We start from the raw sequence: 22,438 nt of genomic DNA, 5'->3' as shown, positions 1-22,438 counted from the left end.
TTGACTTTCAGTAGTCGGGTTCTCACCAACAATCTCACGTGTTGTATTTACAATGGCCGGTGCACGTTCAGCTAAAATTCATAATCGTCAAGCCTACGCTCGAACTCATCTTGAGCCTGATCCTCTGGCTCACCCAAGTCATCCTCCTTATTCACATCATAAGGCACATCACTATCATCGGAGTCGTCATCCTCGTACTAGTCCTCATACTCACCATCGTCAATGTCCTCTACCAAAGGAGGATCATGATCTTCCGCCATGAGATATAAGCACCTGTCAAAGCAATCATAAAACAATATTAGTGTATAGTAAAGTATATGCATGATAGTTATTATGGTTATGTAGAAGCTATTTAAGCCATTTTCACCTACTTATTATGGTCCTATAACCTTGTATATGCATGATAATGAGTACAAAATGCCAATTTCAATCTACATATGGAAAATAGGTTGTTAGAATGAATAAATGTTAGTTCATACACAAAACAAAGGAGTTGGGTTAAGTAGAAGCTATTTATGTCAGTTTCACCTACTTATGGTCCTATAACCTTGTATATGCATGATAATGAGTACACTTAGGCAATTTCAAACTACAAACATGTTAAATATATTGAATGTAGGTTGTTAGAATGAATAAATGTTAGTTCATACACAAAACAAAAGAATTGGGTTAAGTAGAAGCTATTTAAGCCAATTTCACCTACTTATGGTCCTATAACCTTGTATATGCATGATAATGAGTACACTTAGGCAATTTCAAACTACAAATAGATCATTTTCGCCTACTTATGCTCCTATATACATGATAACTAAACTATATTTGCAATGAAACCATTACTAACTTTTAATCAAACTACCCCATTCTAAAATTCCTTCGTTGTGGTCTGATCGCATATAACCTGCTTCGTTGTCTATGTCATTTAGTACAACAGGTCTAGGAACAGTGAAAGGTGCTGAATCATCAAACGCATCATATTCTTCCTCATCCTCAACATCTCCAATGCCTAGGATTCTTCTTTTGCCAGCTAGCACTATAGACCATTTTGAATCCATTGGGTCAGTTACGTAGAACACTTGCTTAGCTTGAGATGCAAGGATAAATGGTTCCGCACTATCATTCAAGTGGCCAAGATCTACAAGAGTAAAGTCCTCATGTTTGACGTTACGCCTGATATTATCAACCCACTTACACTTGAAAAGAGCAACCGTGAAGTCACAATAATCAAGCTCCCATATTTCTTGAATTCGACCATAGTATGACAACTCTGCATCGACAGGTGATTTATCCTTAGAACTTGCAAACTCCCTTGACGATGCCACAAGAGTTACACCACTGTTTTGGGTGGAGGAAGATTTCAAATCACGAGCCTCGGTCAAAAAAGTGTACCCATTGATGTCATATCCCTCAAATGAACGAACATCATCCCTAGGACCGTACGCAAGCCACCCGTACTGTATCGGTCACATTAGTATCATTCAATCCAATCATTACTCGTTCACGAAACCAATCAACAAATTTCTTATTATGCAACTGCATAAGTGCCCTTTCACCTTTGGATGGAAATTCGGCACGCAAACAAGCCATGTGCTTGTCTAAATATGGGTGCACATCTGAAACATGGTGCAACACATAAAGGTGTGCTTGTAAGAACTGATCTCGGTCTGGTGACATTCGTTTCGACCCAATTATTGTGCCATGACCATCAAGTCTACCTTCATGTCGAGAAGTAGGAAGACCAATAGGTTGAGCAAGGGCTATGTAGTCCGCCACAAAGTTACCTATCTCCTCACCCACTGTCCCTTGCATTATACTTCCTTCAGGGTGAGCTCGGTTCCGTACTTTATCTTGTAATGTACCCATGTGTCTTTCAAAAGGGTAGCACCACCTCATGAACACTGGACCGCACAACTTAATCTCACGCACCAAATGAAGAACCAGATGAACCATTATGTCAAAAAATGAGGGTGAGAAATACATCTCAAATTTGCACAAAGTCACAACCACATCTGCTTGCAAAGCATCTAGTGTACAAGGATCAAGAACTTTGCTACAAATTGTATTGAAAAACGAACAAAGGCTTGTAATCGCTTCCCTCACGTGTTTCGGTAGAATACCACGGATTGCAATCGGTAGGAATACTTGCATCATAATGTGACAATCATGGGATTTCATACTTGTCAGCTTCAATTCTCCATTTAAGGTTACAAATCTTTTCATGTTAGATGAGTACCCTGATGGAACCTTAATGCCGTACAAACATGCACAAAACATACGTTTCTCTACCCTTGACAATGTATAGCAAGCCGGGGGTAAATAATTCTTTTCATCCTTCCCTTTACCCTTAACTTTCTTCTTTGACGCATCTTTGGCCTTTCCCTTTCCCTTGCTCTTCTCCTTCCCTTTTTTCGAAACATTTTCATCTTCTATTCTCGGATCCTTCCCCTTTCTAACCTTTTCTTGAGGCCACAATTCTGGACGAATCCCCATCTCTTTCAAATCTAACCGTGCACCCTTTCCGTCCTTTGTTTTGCCTGGGATATTCATAAGCGTCCCCAAAAGAGCATCACACATTATTCTTTATATGAATCACATCAAGACAATGCCTAACGTCATGTTCTCTCCATTACGGAAGCTTCCAAAAGATTGATTCTTTCTTAAACAGAGCAGCTGAGACCATAGTTTTTTCTGATTTTCCAAAAACACCGTTCGTATCCCTTTCACCCGAGCACTAACCTCAGCACCAGTCAATGGTCAAGGCGCAGTATCCTCTTCCACGGTTCCATCGAGCCTTTTTCTACCTACGGTACGGGTGATCACGCCTAAGGAACCTTCGAGTCCGTAGGTAGACATCTTTGTGAGAATGAGTCAGGTATACGCTTGATGTGTCATCAATACATATGGGGCATGCTTTTTTCCCTTTGACCTTGTACCCACACAAGTTGCCATATGCAGGGAAGTCATTCATGGTCCACATAAGGGCTGCACGCAATGTGAACATCTCGTTCTGATGAGCATCGAAAACGGAAACCCCTTCGTCCCACATCTTTCTCAAGTCGTCAATAAGCGGCGCAAGGTAAACATCTATGTCGTTTCCAGGTTGATTAGGACCAGTTATTAGCAATGAAAGCATTACATACTTACATTTCATGCACAGCCAAGGAGGCAAATTATAAATCACTAAAAGTACCGGCCATGTGCTATGTTGGGTACTAAGAGTGCCAAATGGATTCATCCCGTCCGTGCACAACCCAAGCCTTAAATTTCTGACTTCATTACCAAATTCCTCAAACTTCAAATCAATGTTCTTCCACTGTGGAGAGTCAGCTGGATGCTTCAGCATTCTGTTTTTCTTTCTTCCCTCTGCATGCCACCTCAAGTTTTTAGCGTCTTTTGGTATTGAGAACAGACACTTAAACCTTGGAATAATGGGAAGATACCACAACACCTTAGCAGGAGGTCCCTCCGTGCCAGGATTGCAACTTATGCGCTTGTACCGCGACCGCTTGCATCGTGGACACTCCTGCAGTTTTTCATACTTATTTCGATACAAAATACAGTCATTAGGACATGCATGTATCTTCTTATACGCTAAACCAAAGGGACACATGAGCTTCTTTGCGTAATAATAAGACTTAGGAATTTCATTCCCATCAGGCAACATATCACTTAATGCGGTCAACAAAGAAGTAAAACTGATGTCCGTCCACCCATGCTTCGACTTAATGTTGAAAAGTGTTAGCACGGCCGATAGTTTGGAGTATTTTTTGCACCCGGGATACAAAGGCTTTTTGGAAGCCTCCGATAATAATTCAAACACTTCACCTTCAACACCTTGCAACATCTCATCCACTTGTTCATCCTCGACCTCATCCGCCTGATCTTCATTGGCTCCATCCTCACCATTATCAACAATATACTCATCATTCTCGTATTCCTCGTCCACATGAATCTCAGTGCTTCTAACACGCACATCATTCCGATCAAGATCCCCACTGTACTCTCCACTTTCTCCGTGCCAAATCCACACATGGTATAATTTCCTAAACCCACGACATAATACATGATCTCTAATGATTTCAACACTATCGACCACATTCACACAATTACAATCAACATAAGGACAATAAAGGCCTTTGCCTCCCAGTTTGCGTTGATAAGCTAAAGCCCTCTCGCAAAACTCTTGAACCCCATTCCAAAATTCCAATGTATCGCGTCTACCATACATCCAACCATGATCCTTCTCCATTTAGTAAATTGTCTATAAACATATATAGCAACATATAATTTATAATGTGTAAGTGCTACATATTTTATGTAAATCAAATTCAAGTACAAAACGTGAATATATCATTCATATAGTGAAAAAATGCATGTTTCCAAAGGGTTCTTATCACTCCAACCTAACCCATCCTTGAATGTCTACTCTCACTAGTGAATGTATGTCAACTTTCCAATTTTAAGGAAAATCCGGCAGCATTTCCCCTTAGTTCTCCAAGTACACGATGTAGATAATTAATTACCCACATATGAACCCAGAGAACATAGTGAGAAAATGGTAAGCCAAGATGTTCCTTAAAATCGAAAAGAAAACATACATTCACCACCTAAGTGAGAGTACACATTCAAGAATAGTCCCAACCGGGGACTATTCAAGACTTTCTCCTAATGAGAAAGCCTTGAACGGGTATCTAGGCATATGATGATGCAATTCAAGTATTCTATATATTGTTGTATTTATTTGCAATTAAACAATACACAAGTTGCAATTTCATGAATCACCTTTTATTAAATGGATAAATAGAAAGAAATATAGCTAATAAGTAAAGTTTATAAGTCATACCAGTATAGCAACTACCCACTTGAGCTCAATATGTAGTCCTCAAGCTAATTAAACTCGTGCTTCAATTCACATATGAATCTATATATTAAAAAAACAAAAATTAGCAACGTCACTAATTCTCTAATATATTCACAAATCTCTAATGTATTCACAATTCTCTAATTTATTCACAACTAATTAAGTGGCAATATCACTATTTCTCTAATTTATGCACAATTCTCTAATTTAATCACAATTCTCTAAATTATTCACAAATTTATAATGTAATCACAATTCTCTAATTTATTCACAATTTTCTAATTTATTCACAACTAATTAGAAGCAAGGTCACTAATATACACATTAAAACATACAAAAACTCAACTAAGGAACAAGGTAATGCAAAATTATTAATATATTCACAATTACCCATTAAAACAACCTAAAATTACACATTAAAACATACAAAAACTCAACTAATTAAGTAACATTTTTACTAATCTCTATTATATTCATAATTACTCATTAAATCAACCTCAAAATAACCCATTAAAACATACAAAATTTTAAACTAAGGAACAAGGTAATGCAAAATTAATCTATTGTATAATATGTATTCAAAATTTTCTTAACAATAATTGTTCAAAATGCTTGTTACCATCATATAGACTTCCCACATTGAATATCACACAAGTAAAGCAAATCTATTCAAGTTACAATGTAGCACAATTTTAATCTAAAATAAAATGAACCCATTAATTTTCTTCACATTTCATACAATCTAAGCAGATAGATAACAAATCTACCAATTTGCTCTACTTGAAAAGATGAACTTACCCTAAATTAGTTGGAGGTGGAAGAAGCTAAGGGGATGAGAGAATGAGGAAGACCCTCGCTGGTGGAGGTTGACAGGAGGTGGAGGCGGTGCGCGCTGGTGGAGGTGGAAGCGGTGCGCGCTGCTGCTGTTGTTATTTGTTTCGAACAGAGAAGGGCGGTGGAGGCCGACCGTGAAAGACAGAGAAGGGCAGGCAGGGAGAATGGAGGTGGAGGTGGAGGCGGTGCGCGCTGGTGAAGGTGGCGGCTGTGGTGGAGGGAAAAGGTGGAGGCACTTCAAATACTCTGAAAGAGAACGAAAGAAGGGATGAACGAATGAAGGGAAGGAAAGAGAAAGAGAGGAAGAAAAAGACGCGACATTTTTTTTTTTGAATTTGGCACCGGTTCAGGCTGAACCGATGCCTTTTCTCTTTTGGTAAAATCCCGCCCAATTCTAGACCGGTTTTGGGCACCGGTTTAGCCTGAACCGGTGCCATATGGGGGGTGCCTAATGCTTTTTCTCTACTAGTGCCAATGTAAAAGTGATGCATTTAAAAAAAAACATTTATAAAAAGAAAATAATGCAAATAAAAAAACGGAGGAATTATTATGTAATTTGTTGTACTTTCTCCGTTTTTAAATACTTGCTCCATTTCTCCATACACGGAGTTTTAGGAGAAATTGGAGAAAGTAATAAAATATGGAGGTAGTGGAGAGTTGAGAGAATAAAAAATTGTAAAAAGCAAAAGTAGTGGAACAATAGGAGGAGAGAGAGTATTATGTTGGGTCCATTAAGTGTGAAAAATGATTTAAATATTGTAAAAGCTTTCCAAAAAAGAAAATGAAGTAAGTACTACCTCCATTACAGGTTATTTGCAAAGATTAAACATTTCCCTCTCTACTTAATGTCAAATCGTTGCACGTAATCTGTAACGGAAGTAGTATTAAAAAACGACTAGAAAAGAAAAGTAGAGTAATTACTTAAAAATGGAGGAGTACAACTTAACTTGTAAGAAGATACGAAGTATATCATGACTTCAAGAGAATATACTATGGAGACATGGAGTACAACACTCAATTGCTTAACCTCTCTAGATTCTACGAAGAAAAAAACAAAACAAAGATAATGAAATAAAAAGCTTTTTTTTTTATAAAAAAAAAAAAAAATTAAAAAAAGAAAAGGTAAACTGAAAAATAAAAAGGGTTAGGGTTTACAAATTACAACAGCCAAAACCGGTGGGAGCATTGTATTTGTTCATCTTCAGCAACCCCGGTTTTAAAGAGCGCGCCACCACTCCCTCGTCCACCTCCGCCATTACCGCCGCCACCCCTGCACCTTCCCTACGCTGCTCAATCCTACTGCAACCGCCGTCAAATCTTCCGCAATTTTCTCTCTCATAAGATTCAAAGAGAAAAAAATGACGAAATCATCCAAAAAGAGGCAGAAGTACGGCTCATTATTCGCACCGGAGCATACTGCCGGCGTCGATGAAATCGTCCGCATTAAAATTCACAATATTCTCGAACAGTTTCGTTCTTCTCATGATCAAGGTCCTTTTTTTACCCTTTTAATTTTGGCATATTTTATCTATTTTGTTATACCCATTAATGTTAATTAGTTGCTTCATTATATCTGTTGTATATTATGTTGTTTTATATATTATGGTTTTATAAATGGATGCTGAAATGTAGATGTTGATTTGTCTGTTTAATTGTAGACTTTGAAGCTAGTGGTTGAAATGGGGTTGTTGTAATTAACGGTTTAATTAGCATGTTCATGTTGAAATGTTGTTAGCTAGGAGAAAATGAAATTGAGAACTGAGAAGTATGCTCATTTCTACATTTGATCCTAATAAGCGACTTTTTCGATTTTCATGCTTGATTTTGGTCGTTATGTTGATTAAGTATATACCTGGAGGTAGGGAAAATTTACAATTTATGAGTGTACAATGAATGCTACTATATTAATTTACAGTGTTTATTGACACATTTTGAGAGACTCTGATGTCCAGAACTTGTTCTCGAAAGGAAAAAGTGATGCTCTATTATTACCTATGCAATACAGGAATTGAATTAAGAGGTTGCCAGGCTATGGTAACTTTGAAACTTCTACATAAGAAAAAGAAAGCTAGCCTGATTTTTTCTTTCCTTGGAGTTTGTGGGTTATACAATTATTATTCTGTGTTTGCCATACTAGATTGTAGGGTTTTGTTACATCAACATTTTTTATCTTATTTGCTCTTTACCCTTGTTTAAAATCTGAGTGGAAGTACATATGAGTTGATTTGGGACGTGAGGTTTGAACCTCTGTTATGTCACTCTTGAAAGTAATGTTATCAGTTATTCATTCAAGTTTGATGAACACTTAAACAGAAAACACCACCGCAGCTTTACTTTCACCTCTATTTAGGGCTCTATGCTCATGCAAACCCAATTTCTACAATATCATTTTTTACTTTCTTCATCTAAGTCATCTTTGGCCTATATTGGACTCTTTATGATCTGCATAATCCTAAATTTTAGCTTCCTGATATTCATAAACTCCAACTTTCATCCGATTATCTGCATATTAAATTATTTCTTAAGGTGTTCTTACACATCCTTCTCACTAGACCTGGTTATTGGGTGGGTCGGGTCAGGGTCGGTTGCGAGTCAGGGTCAAAGAGGGTCACGTTTTATAGGGTCAATATAGGGTCGGGCCAATGCGGATCGCGGGTTGATAATGGGCGGGCCAACAAAATATCAATTAAAATAAATATTGGACAAAGCCATTATTAAATACATATGAATACAAATTAATCTGTACAATTATTTTTACATTATGTATTTTCTTTATCAACTAAATTGGAAAAACATGTTGGCCCTATATTGACCCTACCCAATAAGGGCCCTATCCATTAATAGCCCTGTCCATTAAAAGCCCTATAAGCTTGGCCCTGACCTTATTATCATTGGACTACCCTGTCTAATAACCACCTCTACTTCTCACAATACACATCTTTGCTAGAGATATGCTATAGCTGCACACTTTGGTCAATATTCCTTATCCTATGTTAAATCGGCTCCAGGTATTTACAACACTCACTTATGGGAAACTCCTTACCATTTAATTTCACTCATGCCAAGAGTAATGTAGTTAGTTGTTCTTCTAGTTAGCATTAAGTTAAGTCATTAACCCCTCTCTAAAACAAGATACAAAAACACCTAATTTGCATACTTGACGTTGACAATTCGAATGTGAAACAAAGAGTTAGAAAGGTGGGTAAGGTAAGGAAGAGGGAGTAAAAATTGGGTTTGTGTAAGAAAAAAATGGATAATATTTGGGGTAAAGGGGGGAAGATTATTAAAGGTACTTACTTAAATCAAAAGTAGTAGTGAGTAGAACACAAAAAAACTGATAAAAAAATTGGGTTAAAAAAAGGAAAGTGGGTAGGGGAAAAAAAAGTTAGTATAACTATCCCTCCCATTACTAACCCCATCTTTTTTCTTTCTCTTTTATCTTTACTTACCACACTCCACCACTATCACCATGGGGATTGGGGAATAAGGAAGAGGTAGCCAAAACGTACAGATGGAGGGAGAGTGAAGCCGTGAATGAGTGATAATATAGGAGGAGTAAAGTGGGTAGGGAATAAAATAGGAAATAAACTTTATTAAGCTACCTAAAATAGAAACATGTCAACTAAAAAAAATCCTCAAAAAGGAATATGTGTCAACTAATTTGGAGTGGAGGAAGTAAATTTTTTTATGAAGGATTTTGTTAATAGCTTGTGTATTTTTACAATTCCTTGAAGAGTTACAGTTTTGAAATTTAGATGCTACCTTTGATTCACAATAGACGCAACATTTTGATTTTTTTTATTTGTCAAAAGATAAATTTGACCTTTAACTTGTATATATATATCAATTATTAAAATGTTATGGAGAAATTACTAGTATATTTTGAAAATATACATTGGAACCAATCCAACGATGATTTACTTATCATTATTAAATTTTTATAAATATTAAAAAAGTAGTAAAAGTTAATTAGTGAATAGTGTAAAAGTCAAAATAATGGATATATTGTGAAACGGAGGTAGTAGTGTCAATTATAAATATTGGTGGTTGTAATTTTGTATTGGCATTAGCATATATGTTATACTAATATTTGTGGATTATTTACAAATAAAATAGTGTTTTACTTGCAAATGTTAATTGATCATGAACTTGTCAAATAATTGACTAGATTAGAATAATCCGGACTTGTTTGGACTCTGGACCAAAATTATTTAGATCTGTGTTTTGGCTCACCAAATTGGAAATTACAGTCTTACTGGTTTTGGTCCAATATTGGACAGGTTCTGAGCCCTAATTATCATTAGTCATTATTGTGAATAATGTTGTGGATCATCATGTACATAACATGATCATGGATGTTCGCTTTGTTTGACTTCTTTGAGGACTATGAGGAGTGACTGTCACTCTGATCGCTTGACTTAATTGTGGTTTGTGGTCACTAACTCACTACAAAGAAAACTGTAGTTTAGTTTATCTTGCTTTTACCATAAAATTTCCATACACTTGCTTTTCCCTGTGATATGATATCTCGAGGCATTTCATAGACTAATGATAATTTTTTTGTTATCGTTATGCAGTATATACTTTTGAACCTAACATGACTAACCATGAACGTGCTGTGGTTCATCAAGAGTCCAAAAAAATGGGCATGATTTCAAAAAGTTCTGGGTGAGTTCTTTTTGAACTCTGGAACTTGTTAAATCTGAGAGGAAAAATGCTCTTTACTATGAGGATAGTCTGAATGTTTCTTAAATGCATTTTTCGCACTTATGGCTTTTGCCACTGCTCTTTTCTTATATGGTTATGATTCTTCACAGGAAAGGGAAACAGCGGCGTGTTGCAGTATTCAAAAGCAAGCCAAAGTTAGAAAGCTCGGAGCAAAGGGAAAATCCTGTGATCACATTCTCAGATGAATCTAAAAGGGTTTTGAATGACCTTTTTATTCGTTATCCACCCGGTGAGGATGAAGTTGGAAAAGAATATTCTAATGGGCCTACTGATAATAATAATCCTAGGCCACGGGGTAAAAGAGAGAATATATTCTGTAAGCCTTTAATGAACAAGGATGAAATAGAAAAGCAGGCGGAGTTGCTCACGAGCAAGATACAGCAAAAACATCACTTGCAAGAGGTTCTTACATCTTGAAATTGGAGTTCTTACTTTTTGTTTATTAATCTCATGAAATAATATTGGTTCTTCACACGTTTGAACTCTTTGTGTGTTGCATAAGTGATTTTTTTGTTTTGTTGTTTGATGAATGCAGATATCTAAGAAAAGGTCTAAGCTTCCTATTGCAACTTTCCAGGATGTTATTACGTCAACAATCTTAACTCATCAGGTTTGTTGCTGTACAATAGGCAAATTAATACGTGAATGTGGTACATATTTGCATAGTATAATAATACTAGGTAGCAGATTGCATACGTCTACCCAACCTCGTACTGGGGAAGTGGGGAATTTAGTAACATTTACAGTCTATTACATATTCTTACTGAGTGCCAAAGTTTCCTTTTGTATATCTGATGAGACAAAAGTGTAGTAAATTAGTGTTTGTGGTTTTTAATTATGTAGTCTGTTCTTGTGGTGAAAATTAAATTTGAACTTGTAAAAGTAATCTCTAGCCTTAACACTTTGTATTCTCGAGTCATAGGTGCCATGAGTATGTTGTGTAAATTTGGTTGCAGAAAGTTGATCATTTTTACTTATTAGCAGTCATGTTTGCTATCAAATTGCTGATCACTGGCTTTCTATGGGAATTTGTTCTGGCATGACTGTTTTAATTTATATTCTATTATAATTTTATTATTTTTACTTTTTCAGCTATGCCAGTTCTTGGTTTATCATTAAAATGTCTAGCTTCCAGCTTGCAAATTGATTGGAAGTCTTACTAATGTCAATTTCTTAGAGCAGGTTGTGCTCATATCTGGAGAGACTGGTTGTGGGAAGACTACACAGGTAGCTAATTTTGCTTATTCTCACTGTGATTGTCTAAATTCAGTTATGTCCTCTCTACATTACTAGGTTGTTGTCTGCACAAATTGACACTTCGAGCTCGCTTGATTTAAGTTTATGTCAAATCTGTTATTACTAATGTTACTTGGACTCAGCTAGAAGTAGTGTTTGACACGGCTATGTGCCTTTATTTCAGACACAGCCTGTTGATGAATGTTTTGCATGATTTTTGTATAAAATAAAATGTCTTAATATTTGCTATGGGTACTTAATATCCACCTATGTCTGAGTGTTGAGTATTTGCTATGGGTACTTAATATCTACCCATGTCTGAGTGTTGAGTATTTGCTATGGGTACTTGTGGTGAAATGAAGAGTTGGAGTAGAGTAACGCAAGTTATTGTTGATCTACAAATTTCATATTTGTGCTGTAGAGATTTTGTTCTTGTGTATCATGAGAGGAAATGAGGAATACATGCTTTTCCTTTTTCTAATTTGTAACTTAACTCTAGGCTTGTTTTCCTTTTCTTTATTACTATTACTTTCCTTGGCTAATATGCGATGTGTATAGATGGGATTTTAGTTAAGTGATTTTGTCCTTGATCAACAAATCAACTAACTCTACTTTTTAGGGAAGCTAATTAATTTATAAGATATGATAGATGCTTTAGGTATATGTAAATATAGCTGATCTTTGCAGAATGCATGGAAATATAGAAGATTTATAGGAGCAAGTGCATAATGCACCCAAAAAGAGAAGATTGATCGTCTTGACTACTATTGAGACACAAACCACTAGTTTAATTTTACATTCTACATGGTAGCCCTTAGTTTTTTCCTACCAAACTAATTATGGTTGGAATTAAGGAAAAAAAAAAAAGGGGGGGGGTATCAAATCCAGGTAGCAAAAAACTATTTCTAAATGTAATGAACAATTGGAAATTTACACCTAACTAAGATAACTTTGAATGCAATTGTAATTATCCTTAATGGTTTTACAATGACTCTCTTTTAGAATGTAGTTTGAACATAAGACCATCTCTAATGGTGAGACTCAAATTTGAGTATTGAAATACAAAATGGGTTGTTTTTTACCTCCAATGGTGATACTATACTCAATTCTCAATTTAGCAACTCATGTGTAGCCTAATTTCCCAATGGTGAGAATTTCTAAAATATACAAATGTCACTTTCAATATATTGCTCACTAAATCCATTTCTTTTTTAATATCAAATATTGTAAAATAAAAAAAAAGGTAAAACTTAAATAAATTACAAAATATATTAAAATATTGACAAGGGGTCCACACTTTTTGTCAAATGAGACTCAAAGTTGAGTATCTAAACTTAGTAACTTTCTTTTGGAGTTGCTATGTTTAGATACCAACTTATTGGTATACATTTGCAAAAAATACTCTCTTTCTTCTAAAAATACTCACTTGAGTCTCACCATTGGAGAGGGTCTTATACCCTAAAAACTTACCTTATCACATAATTCAATGAGAAAGTAATCCGTTTCTCCACTAGGGGATAATGCTATTATAGTTTAAATGAGAAAGTGGATGCCAACTATTTCGATTTTATTCTCTTTTTGACGAACTTTTTTTTTTTTAATTTTATTTTTAACACGTTTTTATTCACAATATTTACATCTTAACACCACTCACAGTCTCCAATCATTAATAAGAATGATAATAAAAAGTTTAAATTTGAAATATATACATTGAGACAAATCTAATAAGATTCCACATGTGACATGACTATATTATTTCTCAAGTATAAAATACAAAAGGAAGTCAAAATAAATTATGTGAATAGTTACCAAAGGGTCCAAAGTCAAAACTTCTCAAATAATGTGAAACAAAGGAAGTACTTTATACCTTTTTCTTACCCCCACTCACCTTTTTACACATCTCTTTTTTTGTATCCACCTTTTTCTCATATCCATTCACTTATTTAAATTTTATTAGCACACACATTGGAGGCGAACTACTCAAGTCTTATTTAGTCAAATCGCATTATCTCCATTATTCAATACTCCTTCTGTTACGTAATAATCGCAACACTTTTTTTTTTAATGCTTGTTTCATAATAATTGCAAACAATTTCTTATTTGGCAAGGACCCACTAACAATTAAATATGTCCCCACTAACTATACTTCATATTACGAAGTATAAATTTCCCCCTATGATCCTTATTCTCTACTTTATAAATATTCTAAATCTTTGTGTAGTGCCTAGTGTTGCGATTATTATGAAACACAAGGAATATTAATATACTTATAGTTATCATGGATCTATCAATCATGTGTTAAAAGGTTATTATATTACCCATTACATAATTTTAGGCATTTTCAGGTAGACTAAAATTACACGAATATGATGAAAAATCTCAAGACCTTGTAGTTCTCTCCCTTTTTTAATTTGTAATAAATTAAGTCCCAATAAGGCTAGAAGACTAGGAATGAATGCTACTATTTTTGAAAATGTCAGCAATTTTTCTCTGGATGGACAGGAAAATACTTTTGAAAAGCAAGCACTGTTCAGCAGCTGAATAGTGGATCAGCTATTCAGCTGGATAAGTAATTGGTGGATCTTTCAATCTTGTCTATCGTATGGTGTGAAGAATTTGAATTGGGACTGTGAAGTTAATATGGGTATGTCATGGGCTTAGAAGTTGTTATTGGGGTTCCAGATCTATGTTGCATCTTTAAAATATAAATTATGGTGACAAATGTATTGACTGGTTGTGTTTCAGACAATACTTGCATTAACTGATGTGCTGTGTCTGCTTCCTGATGTTATGCTAAAAGTTGATACAACATTGATCCTCTTTCTCAAGCTGATATTTGATGGTTATGGCATCTGTTTCTATACCTCAGGTCCCTCAATATCTTTTAGATTCCATGTGGGCTAGGGGTGAGGCTTGTAAAATAATCTGTACACAACCACGACGTATTTCAGCTATGTCAGGTCAGATTATCCTTTTATTCTTTGGTTGATTCACAAAGCTTTGGCTGACAATATCTTTTTAGCACATTTTGACTGATTGATTTCCTTGCTTGGTATCACGCATATTTTTATTAGTTGCGGACAGAATTTCTCATGAAAGAGGAGAAAATATTGGAGAAAGTGTTGGATACAAGGTAAAACCTTAGAAGCTGTGCTATACATTCTCTCTCTCTCTCTTATATATATATAATATATATATATATATATATATTTTTTTTTTTTGAGGGGGAATATATATATATATATATATATATATATATATAAGGAAAAAAAGGTTATCATGAATATCAGTTTTGTTGCCATCTTATGTTCTAATCTATTAATAAAGCCTTCCTACGCAAGGTTGTTTGTCACATAGAAATATAGAATCCCTCTCACGCACTCGCAATTTTTCATGAGAGAATACAAAGTTAATCTTTATGATTGACAAATTTTGTCAATCTAGTGGCAATATTGTAAATAAGTGCACTTTGTTTTTACTCGTTGTCTTTTCCTTTTTGTTTTTGATGAGGCTAAAATTTAAAGAGTGACATGGTAGATGAAGGGGTTGGGCTGGACATCGTTTTGGCAAATGTTTGAAAGTTGAAATTGCAGAACCCATGTGATTTTAAACAACTCTCTCTCCCTCACTATATTTCCCCTTTGAATATTCTTTTGCAATTATTCATTTATATTCTTAACATGTGTATAAAGTAGGAAATTGGTTAATTATGTGTATTTTAAATTTTTAATGAAACGTTTTAATTAGCATATTGTATGATAAAAATTCAGTTTGTAAACTGATTATATGCCAATGATGAATTATGTCTCCATATGCTGCACCTAACAAAAATTTCCAGTGAATTGAAATCCCGTCAAGTAGGTATTAAAAAAAATAATAAAAAAAATCCACCAACTAGTATATTACGATCTCTTACCTGTTTAACCAAAGTGAACCACAAATTATGTAACACTGCAATTATGGTTGATTGTAAGCAAATCAAAGGAATAGACAAAAATGGAAACCTCATATGTTTGACTATATGCTGGATTTTTTTTTTTTATCTATATTCATTTTCGTGCTTAGTTTTTCATTTAAAAGGGTCATTACCTTATAATTGGCATTATGTTGTATGTTCATGCTAGTTTACTACTTAAATTTGCTTCTTTCTATCCATATTAGTTTCTCTACTTACGGAAAACCTCAGCCCTGGGATTGTGTTGTTGAATGGTTTCATAAAATTTTTGAATACCTCATTATTAATGTATGGATGAACACATTCCCGAATCTGTATGTAGCAATTTATGTGAAACTTCCATATTAAAAAATTTAGCAATTGATATAGAACAGAGGAAGTATATGTTACGAAAGTGGCTTCTTTTTCACTATGTTAGAGATTGTCATTTTGGTGTCGTTTCATAGTTGATGGTGGAAAGGATTCATGTCAACCTTTTTCTTTGAAGTAGTGTGCAGCCTTTTGTTATCTGTATGTATGCACTGTGTAATGTACTTCCTCAATTTTCTTTTAAATGCAACACTTTGACTTTTACACTATTCATGTACTCCACTTTGACTAGATTTGTTGATTTATACTTTATTAATATCATTTTTTTTTAATAATTCTTATATATCTAGTAATAAAAAGTGTAAATGATTGAAATAACACATTGACAACTATGACAAGCCTGTAATGAGAAGTATTGCATAAGTATTGCATTTAAAAGAAAACAGAGGAAGTTTAATTTTGTCAAACAGTGAAGTGACTTTTGCCTGATAACAGATTTTGTGCAAGTTTAATGGGGATTAATTATCATTTTATTGTAGCAGGAATCAATATACTGTTTGAAGTGAGTGCGGAACACATTCTTAGTTGGAATATTTGGCTTTGATGGGGACTTTAGATCTATTATGATGATTTTATCGTTTAAAAATTCTGTAATAAGAATTTGCTACTGCATATAACTGACTCATTTATCTGCATTGGTAGATAAGGATGGATACCAAAGGTGGAAGAAATTCATCTATTGTATTTTGCACAAACGGAATCATGCTGAGGGTGCTTGTTTCTGGTGGCTCTAATGGATCCCAACCAGGATCTGTAGATCTTTCTCAGATCTCCCACATTATTGTGGTAACATCTTCTTTTTCTTTTCCATTCTGGCAAACTTTGAAGCATTTCCTTGACTTGTTTTAATTTCATGGGTTTTCCATTGTGTAGGTGGTAAATGTAAATGTTATGCTGATAGCTAAGTTATGTGTCTTGTGTTGGTCCCCCGTCATACAATGTTATAAGCAGTGCTAAAAATATGCAGTTGAGTTGTGACTAAGGCACTGAGGTGTGCTCAAAGGATGGGTGCCTTGAGGCACTTTAACACAAGGGGCATAACCCTGATTCTGTACTTGAGTAATTATAAATGACAATATAGTTAAAGCACTGTTTTATTTCTATTTCTTTAGTCTGACTTCTGCTTCTGGAAGCGCTGTTAATTAAGTCAGCAAATGGCCCTTAGCTCTATTCTTACTTCAACATTTTGTTTGAAATCTACCTGTTTGTTTATGGTGAGTGTTGAAATGTAGTTTCTACAAATGCTGATGTGGAAATTGGTGGTTTACCAATTGATTCGTATTCGTTTCTGGTTCCTAAACAGAATTAAAACTATGTGAAAACAATTCAGAATAAACCCAGCTGAAGAGTATATAATCCATTTTTTCTAAGTTCTACCAAAGGTTTTTTTTTTCATCCATCTACCTTTTCTCTCTCCGTCTTTCTATTGGTCTCTCTCAAATTTCACTTTGCCTTGATGATTTGTTAAACATATACCCTCAATCCCTCATGAAGATGCTAATAGAAATAACTTTGCGAAATATCATTAGTGTGGCCCATTGAACCTCATTTCATTTATGAGACTACTAAACTACGGAGACTTATATTCATTGTCCCATTAAAGGATTGAACTTAAGGGATTTAAAGAGCCAAGTAAAGACAATTGGTTAAGAATTTGATGCTAAACTACTAAATTATGCTTAATCAAAAAGCAAACAAGCCATATAAGAGTCAAAGTCTAGGGCAAGGGCTAAACCACTCAAATTGATCATGAAAATGATTAAACATGAGAAAATAGAGGACTGGGGATAATATTAGGGGAAGTCCACGGTAGAACCTAATTACTCTTTCAAGCTGGATGGGAAAAGTTAAATTTTAAACTCTTATGATCAACAACACAATTCAAGCAATTAAATCGATATGCATGAGGACAAAAACTAAATCCCTTGACTAGAAAAATCGGGACTAAACATGCTTTCAGAAAGTGTTAACTGAACTGATTATCTCCTTGCTACTACAGTTCTGGTTAATTTATGATGAGTTAGTCTTGGATTATAGATACTCTTCCAGCTATGTCCTTCACTATCAATGGATAAAAGGATTCTCCGACTTTATTAAGCTTGATACTAGTGTGCACTTTTGAGTTGTTTTGCTGCTGTGTTCACCTGTATTTGATTTCTCTGTTGCTCTAATCTGGTTAGATGTAAGACTTTAGAAATACAGGATATCTAATCATGTGTAATTGTACCTGATATATTAAAGAATCATGCAACTGATTAAGTGCGCTAGTTTTGATGCTAGCTAATCAACTCTTAGTATTTACTTTTATGTTTTCAGCTGATGATCTTTTTTTAGCATTTCAGTTTGGCTACTAAATCTGATTTTCCCACTTTTAATATATTTTCCTTGTTTTGCTGCTTGTTTTCACACATAGGATGAGATTCATGAAAGGGATCGATACTCTGACTTTATGCTTGCAATCCTCAGGTATTATGCAATTTGAATCTTCAACCTTTTTTTTTTTTTGGTTGTCATGGAGAAGTTATTCTAGTTCTATCACAACTCACAACTGGAGGTAAATAACCAGTGTGTGCATCCATATCCCACGCCCATGGCCCCTTATCCTTTTGCTCTCTATCTAAAAACAATTCAAGTTAGTGGATAATTATTATTTTTATTATTATTATTTTGAAGGATTTAAGTTTGGGAGTTTGTTAACCATTGGTTTAATTGCACCGTTTTCTTTGTATTTCATGCATCTCTCTCCCTGTATATTAATTTGTTTGATCAATCTGCCTATGTTTGCCCTTGCATGCAGAGACTTGCTTCCAACCTATCCACATCTACGCATGGTAAGTAATTTTAGATGATGCTTCTAGTCTATATTAATCTCTCTCTTTCCTTTTTCTTTTTTTTATTTATATTTATTTATTTATTTATTTATTTCTATGTTCATATACTTTATCTGAAACTTTCAGGTACTTATGAGTGCTACACTTGATGCTGAAAGGTTTTCTAATTATTTTGGAGGCTGTCCAGTTATCCGTGTGCCGGGATTCACTCATCCTGTATGAGTTTGTTTATATATATTTCTACTGTTTTTATGTTATATTTTCCTTCACTAACGCTGTACTATTGCTGCTTCTTTGCTTCTAAATGCCCTTTTTAACCCCTTGTCACCCTGTGTATCCTTGTTTCAGGTCAAAACTTTTTACTTGGAGGAAATTCTGTCCATATTGAGAACTCCAGACAAGAATCATCTTAACTCTAGTTTGTCTAGTCAAGTGAATGAAGAGGGCAGCTTAAGTGAGCAGTCTCGTATGGCACTAGATGAGGCGATTGAGATGAGTAGTTCAAATGAAGAATTTGATACTCTCCTAGAATTGATTTCTTCAGAAGGAACATCTAAAGTTCTGAATTACCAGCATTCTTTAACTGGAGTGTCCCCGTTAATGGTATTTGCTGGTAAGGGAAGAGTTGGTGATATTTGTACACTTCTTTCCTTAGGTGCAGATTGCCATCTGCAGGCCCATGATGGGAGCACTGCTTTAGATTGGGCTAAGCGTGAAGATCAGTCTGAAGCTGTAGAAATCATTATGAAACACATGGTTGATAGCTCTTCGAGCTCAGTGGAAGAACAGCAGTTGCTTGAAAAATACATGTCAACTACTAATCCTGATTTTATTGATGTTGTCTTAATTGAGAAGTTGTTGAGGAAGATATGCATGGAGTCCGAGAATGGAGCTATTCTTGTTTTTCTTCCAGGATGGGAAGATATAAATAGGACTCGGGAAACTTTATTGGCTAATCCATTTTTCAAGGACTCCCATAAGTTTGCAATTTTCTCTCTTCACTCTATGGTTCCATCAGCTGAGCAAAAGAAAGTTTTTAATCGGCCACCTGTAGGTTGTCGTAAAATTATCCTTTCGACTAATATAGCCGAGACTGCCATCACCATTGATGATGTTGTCTATGTCCTTGATAGTGGTCGAATGAAGGAGAAAAGTTACGATCCATACAGTAATGTGTCAACCCTGCAATCTTCTTGGACTTCAAAGGCAAGTGCAAAACAACGAGAGGGGCGTGCAGGCCGTTGCCAGCCTGGCGTCTGTTATCATCTCTATTCAAAACTTCGAGCAGTCTCCTTTCTGGATTTCCAGGTGCCTGAAATAAGGAGAATGCCAATAGAGGAACTATGTTTGCAGGTACATCTTTCTTTGGATAATGTGTATGATTTTTAAGAGACTCTTTTGAATTATTTGAGTCCTTCTAGCTTGCTGATAAGATGAGCAGTTAAACTGTTAAAGTATTCAAGTTTGCATTTTTTTAATACGTGTGTGTGTTTGGGGGGGGGGGGGGGGAAGGAGGGTTGTTAACATGTGTTACCTACTATATTTTATTTACTTTTGACTGTAAATTCTAGACATTTTAGTATTTTGGTCACCTTGTGTATTATTGTAAAAGTAGTAGAGTGAACCCTATCATGTGATATTTGTAACAGGTCAAGTTGCTTGATCCGAATTGCAAAGTAGAGGATTTTTTGAAGAAAACACTAGATCCTCCAGTATCTGAGACAATAAAAAATGCTATTACTGTTCTACAAGAAATTGGCGCGTTGTCACATGATGAGGGATTGACAGAATTAGGAAGGAAACTGGGTTCTTTGCCTGTGCATCCATTAACCAGCAAGATGCTATTCTTTGCTATATTGTTGAATTGCCTGGATCCTGCCTTGACGCTTGCTTGTGCAGCTGATTATAGAGACCCCTTCACTTTACCTATGTTACCCAATGAAAAGAAAAGAGCAGTTGCAGCAAAAGCAGAGCTTGCGTCATTGTACGGAGGAAATAGTGATCAATTGGCGATTGTTGCAGCATTTGACTGCTGGAGGAATGCAAGGAAAATGGGTCAAGAATCACGGTTTTGTTCTGAATATTTTGTGTCGTCGAGCATTATGCATATGCTGTCTGGTATGCGTAATCAACTTGCAAATGAGTTAAGCAGGACTGGGTGTATACCAGATGACATATCAAGCTGTAGTATGAATGCCAGGGAGCCGGGCATAATTCGTGCAGTTATTGTGGCTGGCATGTACCCGATGGTGGGAAGGTTGCATCCACCTATTAGGAGGGGTAAAAGGCTGACTGTGGAGACGGCTAATAGTGGTTATGATAGAGTTCTATTACACCCACAATCAATGAACTCAAAGTTATTTATGAAGAATACTGATGAGCTAGCTCTACTCGTATATGATGAGGTAACTAGAGTGGATGGGTCTTTGCACACAAGGAACACTACTATTATCAGTCCAATTCCTTTATTATTACTTGCAACAGAAATTGTTGTGGCACCTGCAAGGGACACTGGTGATGATGATAGTGGAAGTGATGCTGCTGGTGATGAAGATAGTGATGAAGGTGAGATGGAATGCCTTGAAAAGAAAAATGAAAAACCGGAAGACAAGGTCATGTCGTCACCTGAAAATTCTGTTACATTAATTGTTGATCGCTGGCTGCCCTTCGTATCAACAGCTCTTGAAGTTGCTCAGATTTACTGTTTGAGAGAGCGGTTGTCTGCGGCTATCCTTTTCAAAGTAAGTTGTATTACTTTTCGATTGCATCCTCGTTTATTTCTTGTGAAATTTTATTGACCACCTCACATATGCTTCAGGTAACATACCCCAAAAAGGTTCTTCCGCCAGCTCTGGGAACATCCATTTATGCAATTGCTTGTGTTCTTGCATATGATGGGATGACGGGAGTTTCAATACTCAAGGAATCTGTGGACACTTTGACTTCAATGGTACATAATACTGGAATTGGTAATTCATCTGCAGAACAGAATAAGGCAAATCCTGCTGCAAAAAGTTTCCTCATATCTCTATTCAGCTATAGTGCTCAATACCATGAATCTTCATCGCAGCCTGTGCAAGTGCAAACTAAGAAACACTCATCAAAACGACGACGTGGCAATAAGTCCGGCCAAGGAGGGCCGTAAGGATGATGTTGTACAATTTTTGAAGTGTAATGTTGTAATACTGATACCGCTCCTGAAGCGGGTTTTGAGGAGCTGTCGGCCTGTGGTAGAATTGATGAATATATCTTCTGCCTGTTTTGGTGTAGTGGCTATTGTGCTGCATTTGTTGAGCCTTATCTTACGCCTGATTGGAAGCTTATGATGGGAAGGTATAATGAGCTAGACCTTTGAATTTACAGAGGAATCTGCGCGGCCCCCTATACTAGGTTTTAACACACCAAAAGTTCTGTAAATAGTTCGTTGTAGTACTGCAGGTCTGCAGTGACCCCGAATATCTTGTTATTTTTTCCTGATGTAAAGTATTGGCTTACCACAAATTAATGCGAAGGAGCTAGTGCATTTTTGAGTTTATGCAATGGCAATTAATCTCCATATTTTTCTTGCTTTATGATTATGTTTTTAGAACTTTTTTTATTTGAGGACATTTTTAGTACTTGTATTAA

The 22,438-nt window shown here is 35.6% G+C and overlaps 1 protein-coding gene across 1 annotated transcript; it reads left to right on the top strand.

Moving 5' to 3' along the window:
* The first annotated feature begins 6,584 nt into the window (after positions 1-6,584).
* On the top strand, positions 6,585-22,383 carry LOC110681837 (DExH-box ATP-dependent RNA helicase DExH6-like). The gene is made up of 14 exons (XM_021857969.1): positions 6,585-7,183; positions 10,270-10,360; positions 10,510-10,822; positions 10,956-11,030; positions 11,603-11,647; positions 14,526-14,616; positions 14,731-14,789; positions 16,623-16,766; positions 18,394-18,446; positions 18,778-18,811; positions 18,938-19,027; positions 19,160-20,164; positions 20,461-21,552; positions 21,630-22,383. The coding sequence occupies exons 1-14, from the start codon at positions 7,051-7,053 to the stop codon at positions 21,954-21,956; spliced, it is 3,552 nt and encodes a 1,183-aa protein (XP_021713661.1). The 5' UTR covers positions 6,585-7,050; the 3' UTR covers positions 21,957-22,383.
* Positions 22,384-22,438: the final 55 nt, after the last annotated feature.

Source organism: Chenopodium quinoa, unplaced genomic scaffold (assembly GCF_001683475.1).
Source record: "Chenopodium quinoa cultivar QQ74 unplaced genomic scaffold, ASM168347v1, whole genome shotgun sequence".
In the NCBI taxonomy this organism is placed as follows: domain Eukaryota; kingdom Viridiplantae; phylum Streptophyta; class Magnoliopsida; order Caryophyllales; family Amaranthaceae; genus Chenopodium; species Chenopodium quinoa.
This window is presented reverse-complemented; position numbering and strand designations above follow the sequence as displayed.

What these genes read in the sequence shown, in the direction of transcription:
- LOC110681837 (XM_021857969.1), top strand. Translation starts at nt 7,051, where the DNA reads ATGACGAAATCATCCAAAAAGAGGCAGAAGTACGGCTCATTATTCGCA. An exon ending in CAACAATCTTAACTCATCAG is followed by an intron (nt 11,031 to 11,602) that starts GTTTGTTGCTGT and finishes TTCTTAGAGCAG; the next exon opens with GTTGTGCTCATATCTGGAGA. An exon ending in GTTGTGGGAAGACTACACAG is followed by an intron (nt 11,648 to 14,525) that starts GTAGCTAATTTT and finishes TCTATACCTCAG; the next exon opens with GTCCCTCAATATCTTTTAGA.